At 41.5% G+C, this 19570-nt stretch overlaps 2 protein-coding genes across 2 annotated transcripts; one reads left to right on the top strand and one right to left on the bottom strand.

Annotated features, from left to right (window-relative positions):
• The first annotated feature begins 1351 nt into the window (after positions 1 to 1351).
• On the top strand, positions 1352 to 13082 carry mmp25b (matrix metallopeptidase 25b). The gene is made up of 11 exons (XM_056430212.1): positions 1352 to 1392; positions 1534 to 1624; positions 3812 to 3944; positions 4065 to 4203; positions 6050 to 6354; positions 6905 to 7084; positions 8595 to 8679; positions 8926 to 9008; positions 9296 to 9448; positions 9908 to 10201; positions 10821 to 13082. The coding sequence occupies exons 2-11, from the start codon at positions 1544 to 1546 to the stop codon at positions 11063 to 11065; spliced, it is 1698 nt and encodes a 565-aa protein (XP_056286187.1). The 5' UTR covers positions 1352 to 1392; positions 1534 to 1543; the 3' UTR covers positions 11066 to 13082.
• A 352-nt stretch (positions 13083 to 13434) lies between these two features.
• Positions 13435 to 18603, bottom strand: LOC130203801 (carbonic anhydrase 4-like). Its single transcript, XM_056430217.1, has 10 exons — positions 18520 to 18603; positions 17964 to 18096; positions 17616 to 17688; positions 17470 to 17496; positions 17211 to 17378; positions 15053 to 15201; positions 14863 to 14958; positions 14502 to 14580; positions 14244 to 14407; positions 13435 to 14167 (listed from the first exon to the last, which is right to left on the bottom strand). The coding sequence occupies exons 2-10, from the start codon at positions 18060 to 18062 to the stop codon at positions 14000 to 14002; spliced, it is 1023 nt and encodes a 340-aa protein (XP_056286192.1). The 5' UTR covers positions 18063 to 18096; positions 18520 to 18603; the 3' UTR covers positions 13435 to 13999.
• Positions 18604 to 19570: the final 967 nt, after the last annotated feature.

The raw sequence follows: 19570 nt of genomic DNA, 5'->3' as shown, positions 1-19570 counted from the left end.
GAAATTCATTTTAAAAGCATCGATGTGCAGAGGAGAGATTATCCATCGTTTTACGACAAAACCCACCCTCCTTCAAAGGGGCAACGCATAAACGGTGCGTCCATCATGAAGCGGACATAGCGGAAACTAGCCGACCATTAGCAGCAGTGTGTGCTAATGGCATGACTCACTTGGCCCCTGGAGAGTTGGACAGAAATGAAAGACGGGAGAGGAGGAAGAAGGAAAGAGAACACCAGGCGCTGCAGAGCGGAGGAACATGCATCATCGTCATGCAGCTTAATGCAGAGTCATCACATTCCCCCAAATGTATCACAAGTTCTTTGTTTTGAATAACCATGACACAATTGTTGAACAAAATATTCAACTAATATTGTTAAATCACCGTTTTTTCCCATAATGAAATGAAAAAGAAAAATAGGCAACTAAAAAAATCACCATAGTTATTATAATTATAATGCTGATATTATTTCAGTCTAGAAATATGAGGCACCTTTTAGGCACGTGTATCACAAAACAGGCAGAACAAGAGAGATGTTTAATTGCTCAAAGAAAGTTACGATAAATAAAAAAAAATACACATTCAACTTCCCAAGCTCTCCGTGGGGCCCTTTCCTCTCAGCGGCCTGACAAACTTTGACATGGGGTCAGGGGGAGGAAAAGGGAAAAGAAAGAAACTGCGAGATGACGCCTGTGCATCACTTTCAGGTAAGTCCGTGTTTAATCATTCTTAAATATGGGAAATGTGATGCTAATTTAACACAAGTTAAGGGGGGGGGGGTATGCTAAGTTATGCTTAGGGCACCAAAATGGCGAGCAGCGGCTCTGGTGCCAATGCTACTGTTGATATATAATAGAATCAGAACTGTGTTTTGCGTGAGATGAAGATTCAAATAGATAAAAAAATCGGAGTTGACAAGTTACTGCATTTTAATAACATTTTAAGATGATTTAATTTTGATGTTGTCAGATAGCTTCTGTAAAGCTGTCAGAAGTACTTCAGTGCAATTCACGTGTAATTATCTTCAACGGGACTTCATGGGCAACCAATACAAATGGAATACAGTTATAATAGCAGTATTATTAATCATATAAATACTTGATTACAGCCAGGCAGAACCACATTCAGTCCTACATCGTTTTAAAGCAGATATTTATTCTTTGACTACATCGCAGGGAACAAACGAAGGAGAAGCTTCTACTTCCGTCTTCATCTTCTCACCTGTACCTGGAGCCACTGCATGGCACCGCGCGCGCGCTCCCTCCTCCGCGTAATGGGCGGATGGCGAACGCCTCTCGCGGAGGGAGGGCAGAGGAGGAGAGACAGCGGGCTGCAGATCGATGAGCCCAGCCTAGTCCCGAGAGAACACCGGAGCTCCCGGAGAGGAAACAACGGTGAGCGTTTTGCTCCGGCTGGTCCGGAGGGCAGCTGCTGCCATCAGAAACTACAGATGTCTCCGTTTTCTCCAGATGATGAAGTGTCGTGACAGTGAAGCGTGTTTGTGTGTGTGTGTGTGTGTGTGTGTGTGTGTGCAGGGAGTGGACCATGGAGTTGGGTCGTGTGCTGTTGATGCTGTTGACCTTAACGGGAAGCACATCCGCGCAGCTCGAGCAGTACAGAGCCGTGGTGAGTTCATGCTCTCTTTATCCAGAGAGAGAGAGGGAAAACATGCAACTGTTCCAGAACTCTTCAATGTGTGTGTATGTGTGTGTGTGTGTGTGTGTGTGTGTGTGTGTGTGTGTGTGTGTGTGTGGCTGCCCTTCGGTTATTGTGGAAATGTGGTTATTATGTAATAAGCTTGCTGTGTGATTGAGTATTATATTTACTTGACATCGTTTACTTTGTGTATATATATATATATCATAGTCTTGCACATGCTCAGTCTGATAACAGTTTACTCGATGATATATCACTTTGTTGATTGTGTTTTTTAATTCTGGGTAAAATAAGCATTTAAAATACAATTCATGTCAATGTAGTGACACAAATGTATACATGAAGTCATTATGATGTTAAAGCATCAGCAGTTTTTTTGGGGGGGAAAATAATTCAAATATCTTGTCAATTGCGAATTTGTGCAGCCTGTCTTTGCATCAGGCGTGTTTCTATCTCATATTAATATGATAATCAGGGTGTGATGATGGCAGAGAGGCTGGTGCACAGGAAGCATCCATATGGCTTCAGCGGTTTTAAAAAACATAAAGAAAAGGCATTACGTCCACATTGTTGTATGTATTTGGGTAATGTTATACTGATCTTCATGTAAAAATAGGTTTAAAATAAAAATGACAATCCGAAGTGGTCATTACTGCGTTAGGGTATTATATTAAGTTAATTACTTCTTCAGTAATTGCCAAGAATTTAGATCCTTCCTTTGTCGAGTTCACACAAACACTTCCTCAAAATGATTTCTTTGCACAACTTTGCATGTGTGTAAGATAAAAGTTGAGTTTCACTTCCGGCACCACGAGAACACTTCATGTCTGCTGGTGTTTTGGGCTGCAACACATGGACATGTGAGTGGAGTCAAACAGACTTCAGGTGAAATCATAAAGCAAAAATAGCATCAGTATAACATAAAAAAATTTAAAAAATAGAACACCAGAAGTTGCTGACAACTATAAATTTTGCGGTGGTAGTTTTTTTGCAGTGTAAAACCCACCGAAAGACGACGGTTGATGAACGAGCCGCTGCCTTTTCCTCTCCGCTACCAGCGCGGTGGAAGGGTGGAGGCGGCGCGGGAGGAAGGGCGGGTTTCAAAATCACTTTCAAGAAACAGATTTGACTTTGAGAAACGAGCTGAGCATCAAACCCGTCACACCCGAGTCAACATCGACTTCACCTGCAGTTCTCAGTTCCTCTGTGTGCAGTAAGCCGGCTGCCATGAGCACGCGGCCTTTATCCATCTACAGCCCCTCACAGATGATATAACATAAATTGACACTCTCCATTATGAGGAATGTACTGGGTCTGATTTATAGTAATGAATACCCTGCATGACATCAGCATTTACTGGTAATCTTACAGTTGAATGGATTGTAGTGTTATTGTTGGTTCACAGTGATTAGAACGGTTTTAATGGTGTTAAAGTTATTCACCACCAAAGGAATTAAATGTGTTGAGGCTTCATCACCCAACATCCTGATACTACGATTATATATTTTGAAAAACAACATATATATAAGCTGTAAGGATGAGAGAACATAAATCCATTTTACTCGTTTTTGTACTGTCGTTCCAACATGTGTTGTGTAAGCAGGGATTTTGTTGTTGTATGCATTACATATTATGGATCTCAGTAGGATTGATTCCATACATATAATTAGATATTAGTTATTCAAAAGAAAATACGGGAACGGTAATCTACAAAAAGTCTGCAAATAAATGAAAGACTGTGTTATACATTATTTATGAAGAGTCCATGTTAGAGTGGCATCTATGGGAACACCCAGGAGAACTGTTACATGTCTGCATTGTGAATTGTGGGTCACGTGACGAACAACGTCAATAAGTAACATGAGAAAATGTCAACATTAACTTTAAATTAAAAATGTGGTGCAAAAAAGGGAATGTTTCTCCTTATCAGCTTTTTTTAATACAGCTGGTTTCAGCTGCCCCCAGGTGGACACATATTATCCAAAGTAGGTGTAAGATATATATTTTTAGTATAGAGATTAGAAAATGTGGTCGTATTGTGCTTGGATTTGAAATTCATTATAAAAGCATCGATGTGCAGAGGAGAGATTATCCATCGTTTTACGACAAGATCCCAAAACGACCAAATTTGTTCAGGCGTTCTTCTTTTCTGTGCAGGATTGGCTGAGCAGGTACGGCTACCTCCCTCCTCCCGACCCGCGCACCAGCCGGCTGCAGACCAAAGAGGGGATCGAGAAGGCCATTCGTCTCATGCAGAGGTTCGGCGGCGTCCAGGAAAGCGGGGTTCTGGGTAACGACCTCTAAACACGCGTCTATCAGGACGGCGTGCTGCGTGTGTCCGAGACGTCGCACACCGCAGGCGTAATCGCTCTTTTGGTTTCACCATATTTGTGATGAACTTCTCTTCCAGACACTGAAACCCTCAAACTCATGTCCACGCCTCGATGCTCTCTCCCTGATATCATTGGGAACGAGGACATGCTGAGGAAGAGGAGGAAACGATACGCCCTGTCGGGCCTGAAGTGGCATAAGGCCGACCTCACGTGGAGGTGTGTTTCCTGTCACATTGTGGCTCCATGTCATCCCTGTATGAATCACTGGGCTGTGTCAGGTTTCATCACACATTCATGAAAAAGTGACATCTTTCATTTTCAAGATTTTAATTAGAGCAAAAGTAAGTTATGTTTTAAAGCCAAGGATACTTAAAGAGAGGAAGTTAGGTTTTTGGGGAAGTGTGTTAGTGTCTTTTCCTTTTCTCCACAGTCACACAAGCTCATCAATATGACATAAGAGACACTAAGAGAAAGAAAACATGGTGATAAAAAAATACGTATTTAAATAATAAAACAAAATAAGGCTGGTGTATTCTAAATGAATCTCGTGTTCATCAATGCGTTACAACAGGATGGTGTGTGTGTGGTGAACTCCACAAAGGAATATGCCACCAATGCCATTTTGTCATTAATGTGTTTTTGGACAAGAATGTGGCATAAAATACACAACATTAGAGTTTGGATACACAGGAAATGCTGTTAGTTTTAATCTTTATGTTGTATTTGTTGACAATAACAACAAAAAACGCAGAATATCGGCGAACCCTATCCTCTAACTCAGGAACAATAGAAACAGTCGAGGATAATTCAAACAGCCTACAGCGTTGTTACAATATATGTGGGCGACTGTAGCTCAGTGGGGCGTCGGTTCAATCCCCGCTCTCCCCATTAGTTGCAAGTCTAAGTGTCCATGAGCAAGGCACTGAACCCCCAGTTGCTCTCCGGGCGCATCACTGCAGCCCACTGCTCCTTCATGACTGAGGAGGGGTTAAATGCAGAGGATGGATGTCGTTGTCTGTGTACCTGGACTCTGTGTACCTGTCCTCTGTGTACCTGGGCTCTGTGTACCTGTGCTCTGTGTACCTGTCCTCTGTGTACCTGTACTCTGTGTACCTGTACTCTGTGTACCTGGACTCTGTGTACCTGTACTCTGTGTACCTGTACTCTGTGTACCTGGACTCTGTGTACCTGGACTCTGTGTACCTGTACTCTGTGTACCTGTCCTCTGTGTACCTGGACTCTGTGTACCTGTCCTCTGTGTACCTGTCCTCTGTGTACCTGGACTCTGTGTACCTGGACTCTGTGTACCTGGACTCTGTGTACCTGTGCTCTGTGTACCTGGACTCTGTGTACCTGGACTCTGTGTACCTGGACTCTGTGTACCTGGACTCTGTGTACCTGTACTCTGTGTACCTGTACTCTGTGTACCTGTACTCTGTGTACCTGGACTCTGTGTACCTGGACTCTGTGTACCTGGACTCTGTGTACCTGTCCTCTGTGTACCTGTACTCTGTGTACCTGGACTCTGTGTACCTGGACTCTGTGTACCTGTCCTCTGTGTACCTGTACTCTGTGTACCTGGACTCTGTGTACCTGGACTCTGTGTACCTGGACTCTGTGTACCTGTCCTCTGTGTACCTGGACTCTGTGTACCTGTCCTCTGTGTACCTGTACTCTGTGTACCTGTCCTCTGTGTTCCTGTCCTCTGTGTACCTGGACTCTGTGTACCTGTCCTCTGTGTACCTGGACTCTGTGTACCTGTCCTCTGTGTACCTGTACTCTGTGTACCTGTCCTCTGTGTACCTGTCCTCTGTGTACCTGTCCTCTGTGTACCTGTCCTCTGTGTACCTGTCCTCTGTGTATCTGTCCTCTGTGTACCTGTCCTCTGTGTACCTGTCCTCTGTGTACCTGTCCTCTGTGTACCTGTCCTCTGTGTACCTGTCCTCTGTGTACCTGTCCTCTGTGTACCTGGACTCTGTGTACCTGTCCTCTGTGTACCTGTCCTCTGTGCAGTGACAACAGATTGAATCTAATCCCGTGTGTAATCTGTTCCCGTCTGCAGCGTCCACAGCTACCCGTCGGCCTCCCTCTCCCCCGGCCTCCCTCGTGATCTGGTGGACACGATCCTGACCCACGCCTTCAAAGCCTGGAGCGACGAGGTCCCCTTGAGTTTCCGTCGGCTGGCGAGCGACATCAGGGGGGCGGCGGCCGGAGGGGACATCAGAGTTTCTTTTGCACGCTCGCTGCACGACGACGGCTACCCCTTTGACGGGCAGGGCGGCACCCTGGCCCACGCCTTCTTCCCCGGCAGGGACGAAGTGGCGGGGGACACACACTTTGACGACGATGAGATCTGGAGCTATAGAGGTGGGTACTGAATGAACTCCTGATGGATGCACGATGTCTGGCAATCTATACTCTTTCCACAGCAAGGAAACGGAGGATATTAGAGGAAAAGACGCCTCAATCGTGGTTGTTTATGTATCGTGGATATGCCTACTGCCACGGCTCTGCTGAGGCTCCGCCCACTCCTCTCTACCTCCGTCTGATGGACCGTGGAGGTCTGGATGGTGGAATATGCCGACTACCAACTCTTCATCCACTCTGTCATCTTCATTGTGTTGTTCCTGTGTTTTAATTAGTGTGTAATGATTCCTTCTGGTCACATGACATCTATGACACCTGTCCATCCTGGAGAGGGATCCTCCTCTGTTCTCTCCTCAAGGGTTCTGACCTTTTACCCTGAAGGGTTGTTTGGGAGTTGTTCCTGATCCCATGTGAGGTCAAAGGTCAGGGATGTCTATGTGTACAGATTGTAAAGCCCTCTGAGGGTAATTTGTAATTTGTGAAAATGGGCTCTACAAATAAACTGAATTGAACTGAATTGAATTCTGTGCTCCTCTTCACGCGTCCTCAGGTCTCAGCAGCAGCACAGACCTGTTCACAGTGGCGGTGCACGAGTTCGGCCACGCGCTGGGCCTCTCCCATTCCTCGTCCGATCCGTCCATCATGAGGCCCTACTACCAGGGTCCTGTAGGGGACATCCCCAACTTCCGGCTGGCCCTGGATGACCGGCACGCCATCCAGCAGATATACGGTGAGGAACCAGCTGGACTCACCACAATCTGGATCTGAGTGCAGAGTGTCAGTCTCTGTGATATTTAGTTCGTCCCTTTTACAGCATGTGTTCAAATGCGACGTTTTCCATGTCTGTCAGTGCATTTGTCACATAGGAAATCTTAATATGAAGACAAAAATGTAAACTCTGAGAATGGCTTACAGTTTATTCCCGAAGTTTTACAGGAGGTTGCTTTATTAAACGCTTTTATTTTGGCTAATAAAAGTACTGACAATAAAGCGAACCCATAAGGAACATATATGAAAAGAGGAAGGAGGCAAGCGTATGTTTGCACGTTCATAAAATGTGAGGAAGCAAGAATAAGTGTAACGGATCCCCGTATATCAATCGGCGTGAGACTTTACTGCTGGTGAACTTCTTTATTTCCTTTCTTCCGTTGTATAATCATGAACCAAAACTCTTGAATTAAAACCTCCTTGTCACCACCGTAAGAGCGTTAGCCTCATACGGGTCCATTAAAACTATCAAACTTTAAATAAAATGCGCATCCGTCCGTAACATTTAGCCGTACCGTCAAGTTTGTATATTAACACAAAATAAAGGTGCGCTTCCTTCTAACATTTCAAAATAAAAGTCAAATTTAGCTCAAAGCGGAAGTAGATTAAAACATATACAAAATCATTAAAACAATACAATATAAAAAGGCATACATCAAAACCAATGAAGCAGATACAAAATAAGGCAATCAACACAAAACAATAAACCTTTTAAGGGGTTATTTACAATAAGTGTCTATGACGTTAGCGAGTACAGCTTCACAGAGGTGCTAACATCATCATCATGTTTGTTTAGAATATTCTCCATCTTAGTTTAGCCTTTTAGCACTGAACACAAAGAGTGGCCACGTTGGTTATGTCGGTAGTCAGGGGATCAACAAAGTCAGCATCCTTTGGGCTCCATGAATATCTGAACCAAATTTCCTGTCAAACCATAAACGAGATAATTCAATCAATTATACTTCATCCTTTCATCCTGTTCATTGTTGTCATCTTCTTGCTTTATTGTGGCGTTAAAGCCTCACTGTGCAGGCAACTAGGACCAGTGGTGGTTTGTGGGAGGTAAACAAAAAAAAGTGGTCCTGAATTAATGGTTGCTTGTTGTTAATGTGATGATAGATTTTCCTATAAGTTAAAACCAAGAGGCCGGAAACCTCCTCCTGATGAAATGATTTATTAGTCGAGTGTAGACGTGCACACACACACACACACACACACACACACACACACAAACTGGATTTCAACAGCTTCCTTTCCGGGTCTTAAGAAGAAAGCATCCTGTGTGTCAAGCTCCCCTGGCTACACTCAGAAGAATGTAGGCTCCTTGCACAATGTCTGCAGCGCTGTGGTCAGCGTTCACCGACTCTTCGTCGTCAGCGTTCACCGACTCTTCGTCGTCAGCGTTCTCCGACTCTTCGTCGTCAGCGTTCACCGACTCTTCGTCGTCTCCTGCTGTCTCCGTTCGGTTGTAGGTGTGAAGGACAGCAGACCACCGGGGGGTGTTGATCCTGACCTCCCACGCCTGCCCAGTCCCCCTCCTCCAAGACCAACACAGCTGTGAGTAGAGGAAACCATCACTGTCCCTCCATCCAGACAAGAAGCACTTGTCATGCGCAATTACAAACGAGGAATGTCCTCTGCATGCACTCTGTTTCCTCGTGAAGGAGGATGAGTCGTTTAAGATGAAAGCCTTCTGATCGATTCTCGCGGACACAGTGTCTGGTCGTATTGCACCCTCTGGTGGATATCTTATCAAACTACATCCTACACAATATAATTGGACTTAACTTTTTTCTGTCCCAGTTCTGACCCCTCGTTTCAAGAGCGCTGTCAGGGAGGCTTTGATGCCGTGGCAAATATCAGAGGAGAAGTCTTCTTCTTTAAAGGTGAGAAGAAATTGAGTGTACTTGTAAAGCCCTCTGAGGCAAATGTGTATTTTGTGATAATGTGCTGTACAAAATGAACTGAATTGAATTGAAATTGAAAGAAACCATTCTACAAACGTACGGCATTGATATTTAAAAGTCTCCAAAATCATGTTTACTTTGTTTATCTCAGAAGAAAAAAGAAGAAATTCGCTGGTGTTTTAGTTTTATCGATCGACCCGGTGAGCCCCTTTGTCATCGAGCGTCTGCATGTACAGTAACGCATGTCTCGTTCTTCTCTTGGGAAGGTGCCCACTTCTGGAGAACAAAGCGAGACGGGTCGTTGGTGTCCCTCAATCCGGCTCAGATTAAAAACTTCTGGATCGGCCTCCCGCAAGGGACAACAAAGGTGGATGCCGTGTACGAGAGAAAGAGTGACAGCACCATCATCTTCTTTATTGGTGAGGAATACAATCAGGTTCAGTTGTGGTGAGTCGGAGCAGAAGAAGTGAACGTCGTTGATTCTTCTCATGTATGATTTTCATTTTATTTTATATTTTGCTTTGTATGCTTCTATATCTTTCATCCCTGTTTTTTATATTTTATATTTTTTTAAATTTTTTTTATTCTTGTGTGTTTGGTTTATTGGTGCTGCTCCTGCTGCGACAAATTTCCCCTTGGGGATTAATAAAGTAAATATCTATCTATCTATCTAGCTATCTTTAGTCAATTTTTTTAGGGAGAAAAGTTTCTATGGTGCAGGATTAAACTAATTATGTCAAAACAGCAGGAATCCTGAACACATTGCATTGCAATCCCAACAGCACTTGAATGACAAACCTTTTAATTAAGCATGACAAACCCATCTTTACCGTTAATTTGCACAAACAGATTCTGGTTTCTTTCCTTCGTCCGCTCAGGACCTCAGTACTGGGTCTTCAAGGACACGGTGGCCATGAGCGGCTACCCTCGGCCCCTCTCCGAGTGGGGCATGAGGTCAAAGAGCGGGGTGCCGGTGGACCGAGTGGAGGCAGCCTTCATCTGGGCCCACAACGGCAAGACCTACCTGTTCAGCGCCGGGGAGTTCTGGAGGTTTGACGACAGCCGCGAAGGAGAACACGTGACCAGGCAGCCGGAGCCGGGCTACCCACGGAGCACGGGCGTCTGGGGAGGAGTGCCCACCCACATGGATGACGTCATCAGCTGGGGAGCAGGTAACAACATTACAGGCATACATACATTTTTTTAGGGGGGTTATATTTTGGTCTGAATTGAAAATAACTTATTAAAGTCAAAATGACAAATGATTATTATGTAATCTTTCAAATTTAAAATACTTCGTTCCTGTTTGTGCAGTGTGGAAGAAATATTATTTGCTTAAAGGGACGCTGTAGAGCACAGGTGTCAAACACAAGGCCCGCGGGCCAAATCCGGCCCGCCGCATCATTTTAAGTGGCCCCTGACGGCTTGAAAGACACGTGATCCCCTTTTCTTAAAGAAATTGAAGACAAATTTCCCGTGCTTTTATTTTGAAGGTTTCAAATTAAATGGATTCCTGTTGTAATATTAGAGACATTTTCTTATGTACAATATTTCTACACTCAAATAAACAATAATCAAATTCAAAGAGAGTTATTTAACAATGTGTTGGAGGAGTTTATAAAGTGTTTCCGGCCCTTTAAGAGGGCGGCCATGATGCTGATGTGGCCCACGGTGAACATGAGTGTTTGACGACTAGCAGTGCTGATCCAGATGCAGGCTGATGTTTTATTATTTGTGTAACGCGAACAAAGAAGGAATGAGAGTCACTCTGCTGCTGCTGCTGCACTTTAGGAGACGCCTACTTCTTCAAGGACAACCGTTACTGGGTGCTGCAGAACGGAGGCCTGAACCAAGACGTCGTCGCTCCCAAATCCATCGCAGTCGACTGGCTCAGATGTCCAGCTCCTCCCGCAACCCCCACGCCTCCAATCCCAAAGTGCGGCTGCGACTTGAAGGCATCGTCTCCATTCCTACGAAGCGGCCGGCTCCTACTGATCTCTGTCATGTTGGTCGTTCAGGAATTTCTGAGAAAATAAGTCACTTCCTTTGTTCTTCTGGTGTGTAAAACCTGTTCTTTACATTCTTATGTCAGAACATTTTTAAAGACCCGCCTTCGCTTTAACATACGAGGCCTGTGTTACTGTAAACACTTTGCCTTTGACAGAACACATTGCCGACCCGTTGTGAATCCTACCTCTGTCCGACGATAGAATATCCTCCTACTTTTTGAAGCGTACGTGTTGGATTACATGGAGCCTGTATAGCAGAATGCATGGGAAATCGACACGGCAATCTTCTGACCCTCAAAATGAGGTCTTACCAAACCACCTCATGTTTGGACAGTTAACTCAAACAAATCAATTTCCTTATCAAAGCACATTTTTTATATTTCAGATTATGTTTGTTTAGTATTGTACATGCAAATGATTTTCAGGCAATCAGGAAGAAACATATTTTGTTGGCAAACAACAGAACAATTGAATGCAATCAGTCATTCACTTGGTGGGAGTTCAAAGCAGACTGGAAACTAAACTCATTGACACAAAGCAAACAGGGCAGAACTAGTCATTTAAACAGATTCAAGCTTAATTTCTGTCTCATTTGAGTTATTTTACACTGAGTCTATTACTATCATGTGAGAAAAAACACTTTTATTCTTGTATTTGATTATTTTTTAAAAGTCTCTTTTAAAAAAAAAATTATGTGGATTAAAGCTCTGCAGATCTTAACGCAGTAAATCATGTAATGCTTAAAGTGACAAAATATATTTGAATCTCTAATTGTTATTATTGTTAAATATTGTACTATTATGTGCGCCCTTGCTCATTGTGTCCTGCAGAGGGCAATGTTGTCTACAGTGCGTCCAGGACGTGACGTCACTGACCCTATATCCTGACTCCATGTGACTAAAATTGATTAGTATGAAACCGGAGCAGAAGGCAGCAGTATTGGCGCATCTGTCATGCCACGAACGGAGGTAAATAAACTATGCCTATTGAAAGGCTAAAGAAAGCCTTCTACTCTTCTAAGTTCTGTTAAATCTCCACCGCAAACGCACGAAGCTTAACAATTATAAACTATTGTTTTTGGTGTGAATTGCCTGGCTCCGGAGTTATCGGCCTTAGAGAAGGCAGACGTCTCTGGAGTGAACTGTCCCTTCAACAGGGTTTCATGATTTTGGATGAATGTCGGCCATAGTGTAGTTCCGATAAGGGATGGTGTGTATGTCGCACTGTGGCTGCAGGGCTGCGTGCAAGAACTCAACAAACGAGTAAATGTTGAAGTGCCATGATTCAGATGAAACGTCTTTGTGAAACGTCTGTTAATTATCCCCTGCTCTGAACTCCTTCAGAAGCTCTCATGCTGCACATTCACGACTATATCGTGCATCTAGAGCACATCTGACATTCTCCAGTGACAGTCCTGATGGCTCTCTCCGTCAAGAACACCTCTCTGAAACATATCTCAGTGGCGTCTTGTTCAACAAGTATAGGAAATCTGATAGTCATTTAGCCTGATGAACAAGTGTCTATTGAGCCTCGTGGTTTCACATTTCTTATGAAAATCAGCTCTGATTTGACAGTCTGACGAACACATCTTCACCCTCCTGTTACCTTAGGGTCAATTTGACCCCATTCAATGTTTAACCTCCTGTTACCTTTATATTTACTGACATATTTTACCCTCGGGGTCAATTTGACCCCAGCAATTAAAACCTCCAGAAAATTATTAGAATTAATATTGTTTTCCAAGTTTAAGTGTGGGGTACTTTATGTTTGTTTGTTGACTACCTAAATAGCCCTTTAAAGATACAAAAAAGTTGATATTTCTTATATGTTTGACAGTGAAAAACAGCCTGGGGTCAAATTGACCCGAAAGGTAACAGGAGGGTCAAAGTAAAGCGATACACATGTGAGAACTTGATTTTCAATATTAAATATAGTTTCTCTATTTGATTTGTTACATAGGCCTTCATCTTTAATTTAGAAATATTTCATTCATAATCTGTCTTTTCAACCACTACAAGCACATTAAAGTTATACAAACATATTAGCTCAAAGTTGTTATTACATTCTTTCAGAGGGAGTTGTTCAGGTTAGCTGTGTGGCTCAGATGTTTGGAGAACGTTAAAAGCAAAAACACCCTCACAGACGTCATTTATAAGGAATCAAAATCGCTCCGGATTAAAGTGTGTGACCTTTGAAGTGAAAGACGCCTTTTCATGAGTATCGCAGTCTTTTATGCCCCGTAATGCTTTGTCAACATACGCTAAACATCTCATGTGTCTGGGTCAAGTTCTATCCCAGAGCAACAATAGGGATTCAATTTGATGCAGTTTCTCAACACAATAAAGAAAATACAATAACTACCCACTGAAAATAGTATTCAAAAGAAAAGAAGATACTGACACTTAATCCTTTTAATTTAGAAACACTCAAGGGGTCACAGCTCCACATGTGCAAAGTAGAGCAACTGTGTGATGCATATTATAGTGATCAATAATAGTGCTCATTCAATTGATCATGTCAATCCTTCATTACACCTAATAACAGAAGCTTCATTTTTGTGATACGTTTTGCAGCGTGCCGACATTTCCTTCGCACTAATAAAGACAATATTAAGGCAAATAAGTATCCAGTATGAAAGGAGCATTAAGGGAGAAAACAACTTCAAAAATAAATCTTATTCGCCAAGATATGACAGACTTCAGTTTTAGCTATCTGGACGATACATGTTGGCAGATTTTAACGTGACTAAATACAAAGACTACATTGCTGGATTCCGAAACAAGCATTACAACATCGACCCTGTTAACTATGTGCAAATACAGCCCTTTTTCAGGTACCTGACTGTGGCGTTACCACTTTAGAGACAATCATGAGCTCAAATTATGGTGAAGAGGGTGTATCCTTGATAGAAACCAGTTTACCGGAAACACATTACTGAGACATCTCAGCTTTAATGGCGCTCTAGAACCTTCCCAGAAGAATGGTCAAAGCCATCAGCCCGAGGGAATAGCAGGTTTTGGCTGTGGAGCTGGTTGTGACCGATAGCGCTGGCTGGATGTTTCTGTAGTTATTCACAATAAGTGGCGATGTGCTGTTGGTGACGTAGACTATTTGGCTGAACTTGTCAATCTGGAGACAGAATATTAAGCCAGTTAGGTAAACAAAGCATTGTTCAAGCATTTGTGTTGAATTGCCCAAAACTCACCACATCTTTGCTGACTTTGACCGTGTCCTTGAACACAGTCCAAACAACAGCCTCATTGCAACTGGGGGTGGTCAAGGAGCCACGGTAGCGGTAATACTTGGTGGTATTCACCCCAGGTATGAGATCATTCATGGATATGTTAGCTGTCACTGGAACGGAGCTGCCTGAAGACAGAAACAGGATCTCTGCAGGAACTGTAGCATTTTATCCAAGAACATGAGATCAAATTATCCACAATAAAAGCTGTAATCTCCTTACCACTGTTTCGGATTTTGGAAAGGTAGGAGCTCAAGATGTTCCAGGCGGCAGGTTGGCCAGTGGCATTACCTGGCATTTCCTGAAAAGTGAGGACATTAAATCAGACTCAATTCTTTCCCCGCGACCCAGGAACACATATGTCAAGAGGGTTGCGGCTTTGCTCCCCTCCAAATATTTGTGTCCCATGACCCCCCTCTTCATTTCTTCTATACCCTTCACCCCTTCCCTAACCCATATTGTTATTAGCGTGGTCCTTGTTCGTGAAAATTATGTTAAAGTAGCTGATACATAGAGACATGAGGCTTGAGACATCATTTAAGTATATGAGTGTTACAAAAAACTAAAATGCATCTATTCTTACCTCAATGAGGAAACCAAGAGCAGCAAGTCCGGTACTATCTCCAACAGCTTGACCTGTGTTCCCACCATAGATTGACTTGACGTGTACGATGTGAAGCTGGGGGAGTTACGTCAAGAAGAAATCAATAGATACACTTTTTGTGGCAAAACTCACTCATAGCTGAACATGAGAAGGGAACTGCGTGCTATACCTCCATGGGATAGCGCTTGCCATTCACAGTGTGTTCGGAGCCAGGGACAGAGGAACCATTACCCCAGTGCAAGTGGAACTGCAGGCTGTCATATTTCTCGGAAAGTCCTCCTCCTTTAATGCTGACACCACTGTTGAGGGAGACTTTGACTGGAATGTGGTGGAAAAACAGAATGGACTATTAAATCAAAACTAACAAAAAAACGTAAGGGAAAAAAAGGCGGTTCATTGGCAAGAGGTTGCCGTTTATGGAGGACTTAAAATGTCTTATGTATAAATAAATAAATGCATTAATAAATACAGGAATAAATAAATAAATGGTTAAATACATGTATAAATAAATACAGGAATAAATTAATGCTGAAATAAATGTATAAATAAGTAAATACAAGAATAAATAAATGTATGAATAAATGTATAAATAAATAAATGCTTAAATAAATAAATGCTTAAATAAATGTATTAACTAAATAAATACAATAATAAATAAATAAATGGTTAAATCAAAGTAGAAATAAATAAATACAGGAATAAATAAATAAATGTATAAATAAATACAGGAATAAATAAATAAATGTGTAACAATTCGCCCTTATGAATCAATCAAGGGGAAAAGGTACAATACGCTAAAAAAAGGGAATGGGCGGATCAGCGAATTATGGTGTTAAGTGTCTGCTCAAACGGTCGCAAAAGAAAAACACAGTCGAAATGCGGACACCCAAATACTATTATATTAAATCAAATTCAATGCATCTGCAAGCTTCCAAAATGACCACACACTACAAACACTCAAACCCACTCAAAACAAAGTATAATCCCCGGATCCCGACAGTCCCCAAAGTCTTTGCAGTCCCCCAAAACAAAAGTAAACGACTGCACGCGCACAACCCCCCTCCCCCCCCTCCCCCAAAAAGCCGGCAAACAGCTGACCGAACAGGCGGAAACGTGGCGAGGCGCCGCGTTCACTCCCCGCGCTACTTCACCCTAGTCCGGTAGGTGCTGGGCCAGTTCACAGTGTTCCTGCGCAGTCTTCGCATTAATGATCCCGCCCGTTGGCATAAATCCACAATCGAAACAGTCCTCCTGAGTCCTTCACCAGTTCACAACACCGCCGCCTGTCAGTGCGCTCCAAACAAAAACCCCTCGCGTCACCTCCCCCTCGTCACCCTTTATAGCCCGTGACACAACAATAATAATAATTACAATAATAATACCAGACAACACATGATCCTAACTAAACCCAAGCTCACTTGAGGCCACTGATAAAAACACTGGTACGGCACATATACATAAAGGAAAATAAACGAGTAAAAGGTTTACCCTTTACCGGTGCCGTACACACAGGCCAAACCATGCGATCATTACAAATGCTTAAATAAATGTATGAATAAATGCTTAAATAAACACAAGAAAAAATAAATAAATACTTAAATAAATGTATAAATAAATACAGGAATAAATAATTGTAAGTTATACCTAAACAGGACATCATTAAATAAATCTATTTCTACATTTCTGTATTTCTTCATTTATTTATTTTTTTATTTATGTGTCCACACGTATCTCTTCATTTATTTATGCGTGACATTTATGTGTCCTTATATGCAAATAAGCTAGGGTTGTCCAAACCTCATTGTTAAACAGGATTGGTTCTCTGTACACATTCTTAATTCTACTGTTGTTGAGTAATTTTAAGATATTTTCAGGAGAGAAGTTAGTAGATTAAGCATAAAATCTGTGGTTGGTTTGTTATGATTCAGCCTAATAAAAATATGAAGAAATACAGAAATGTAGAAATACATTTATTTATGATGTTCTGTTTAGGAATAACTCATATTTATTTTATCCTGTATTTATTTATAAATATTTCTGTATCTATGCGTGCATTTCTATATTTATAGACATTTTAAGTCCTCCTACTTGGGAATAAATAGACGGCAACAATCTCAGCATGAAAGAAAACGCATGATAATCTGTGTTTACAATCCCGACTACATCTCTGTTTGTGACATCTTCAGGGAGGTAAATCTGACTCACAGTAGAGCTGCATTGTTAAAAGCATCAGAACATTTAACTTCCATTCAAAGATTTTAAATGCTCAACTGAAGTGCAATTAAAACATTTGATACCACTGGTTTCTTTCCACGCCCACTTCTCACCTGTCTTGCCAGTGTTTGTGATGGTATTCAAGGAGTGGGTGTCGTAGTTAACCATCGTGAATGCAGTCAGATTGGTGTCAATTTGGGCAGATGCTGAGACGATGTTAATGGGCGACTGTCGGCTGCCATTGCAGTACTGGCCAACAATGGTTGGCCAGGTGGTATCATCTAAAAATAGAAACAAGGCTTTTAGTAGCTGAAGAAGAAACACGATTAAGGTGTTAAGTGTTGCCAGTTTGAGATAAAGGGAGATACTCACTGCAGCTTGGTTTATGATAACACCAATCTAGAGGGGGAAAGCAAATAGGCCTACACTTAGTCATTCTGACAAACAATGTAAGGAACGAGTTAATATTGATTCAAGAAGTTAATATTGATTCAAGATGAACGTAACAATAACAATACCTATTGTGCTTGTGGCACAGCGGGCGCTGGGCACCAGGACGCACACAGCGAGTACAGCTCCAAGCCAATTCATCTACAATAACAGAAATGAACATACCACATTTATTCCCGCCAAAACAAAATCAGCAACCACATTAATTACTCGACAAGAATATGCAGCTATATGCATAATTTAAATGAGAGAATAAACTAAAGATCGTCCGTGTCCAAATGATTGACGCATTCGCAAATTAAGCCATAATTGACCAACTCTGATGCCATTGATCACAAACTGCTGCGGGGATTGAAAACACTTCTGCATTACTTTAAAGGCGACAACAGAGACCAACAAGCGGCGGCGAGTCTTACCTTTGAGCACCTGCAGCTTCTCTCAGTGTGGAAAACAGCTGTAGCGTCCCATCCTCCTTCTTTTATTGAGCAACTGCTCCGACACCGCCTCTTTCTCATGTGCGTTTATCTCTCTGAGAGAATTCCCCGCGGTCTGATAAGGGAATGAGATGTATTCCGGAATGTCGTATACTCATACATACTGATATATATATATATATGCGTGTCTTGCAGTTAGATATAAATACTCTGTAGCATATATATGTTACATTTTAATTTAATGTTGAATTTTAAAAATCATTTTAACAGTGCGACATTTCTTTAAAAAAGATTATTCTCTTTTTTTAGGAACGCTTTGTACTAAACATGCGTTGGTTATTTGTTTAAACAAAAAGACGTATTGGCATAATGATGTGTTCATAACTAGAATAAGACTAATTTGATTTTGTTGAAGACATTTATAAGCGGTTGTAAAATAATTGTTAACAGTTTATACACCACTTAAAATTGTTAATTAAAAGACTTATGAGTTTCTCACAATTGTACAATATTACACATTTGAGTTCAACTAACTTACCTATATAGTTGTTAAACCTTGTGTTGTTGTTTTGTTAAGATTAGTACATACTGTATAATGCATTTATTACCAGTTAACGATGCTTTTGCAGCATACCCATCTGGAATGAGCTCTACATGTTGTCAAAGTTCTCCAAATGAGAATAAAGAATTATATATGAAAACAATGTATATCCAAGTAAAAGTACAAAGTTCAAGTGTACAGAAACGTCATGGTGACAGCACCTTTATTTCCTGGTTTAATTATTGTCCGATGACTTAATAGTTCCTGGAACCCGTTGTTTGTGATTTTTCTGAGTCAGATGGGTTTGGTCAAACCAAGAAGGAAGGACCACAGGAAAACACATTTTATTTTACAATTTTTCATTGTTACCACGTTCAACTCAACTTGTCAGCATGGTTATAAATCCCATCGCTCTGGCTTTTCAAACTTTTTCAGTTTTCATATTTTCTTCTTCCTGATCCACTAGGCCACCACAGCCCTGTTGGGCCCCTCCTGTCCTCATTTACATTTACACATCTTGTCACCTCCAAGTTCTCAATGCATCCAGTGCCACCACGCAGGTTAATGCAAGCACTGTGTCTGAGGTTATTAAACTACACCGTGATAAAGAGTGCCGACATCATGCAGAACAACCATTGTTGATCTTCAATAAATGTATAAATAAATAAATACAAGAATAAATAAATAAATGGTTAAATAAAAGTATAAATAAATAAATACAGGAATAAATAAATAAATGCATGAATAAATACAGGATTAAATAAAAGTTTAAATGAATGTATAAATAAATTCAGGAATAAATAAATAAATGCTTAAATAAATGTATGAATACATAAATACAAGAACAAATAAATAAATGCTTAAATAAATGAGCATTACTGATTTTATTATGATTCTTATTCTACAGCAACCATTCTGCACTGTTGCTGTTATTTTTGGTAGTTGTAACTTATTCATCATGCCCATATCTCTCATATGAATCTTTTCTGTGATATTTAATGTGTTGTAATTCGTTTATTTTCATTCTGTACACACATTGTCTCTTGTA

This window comes from Pseudoliparis swirei, chromosome 13 (assembly GCF_029220125.1).
Source record: "Pseudoliparis swirei isolate HS2019 ecotype Mariana Trench chromosome 13, NWPU_hadal_v1, whole genome shotgun sequence".
Classification (NCBI taxonomy): domain Eukaryota; kingdom Metazoa; phylum Chordata; class Actinopteri; order Perciformes; family Liparidae; genus Pseudoliparis; species Pseudoliparis swirei.
The sequence above is the reverse complement of the archived record's forward strand: the minus strand, read 5'-3'. Positions and strand labels throughout refer to the sequence as shown.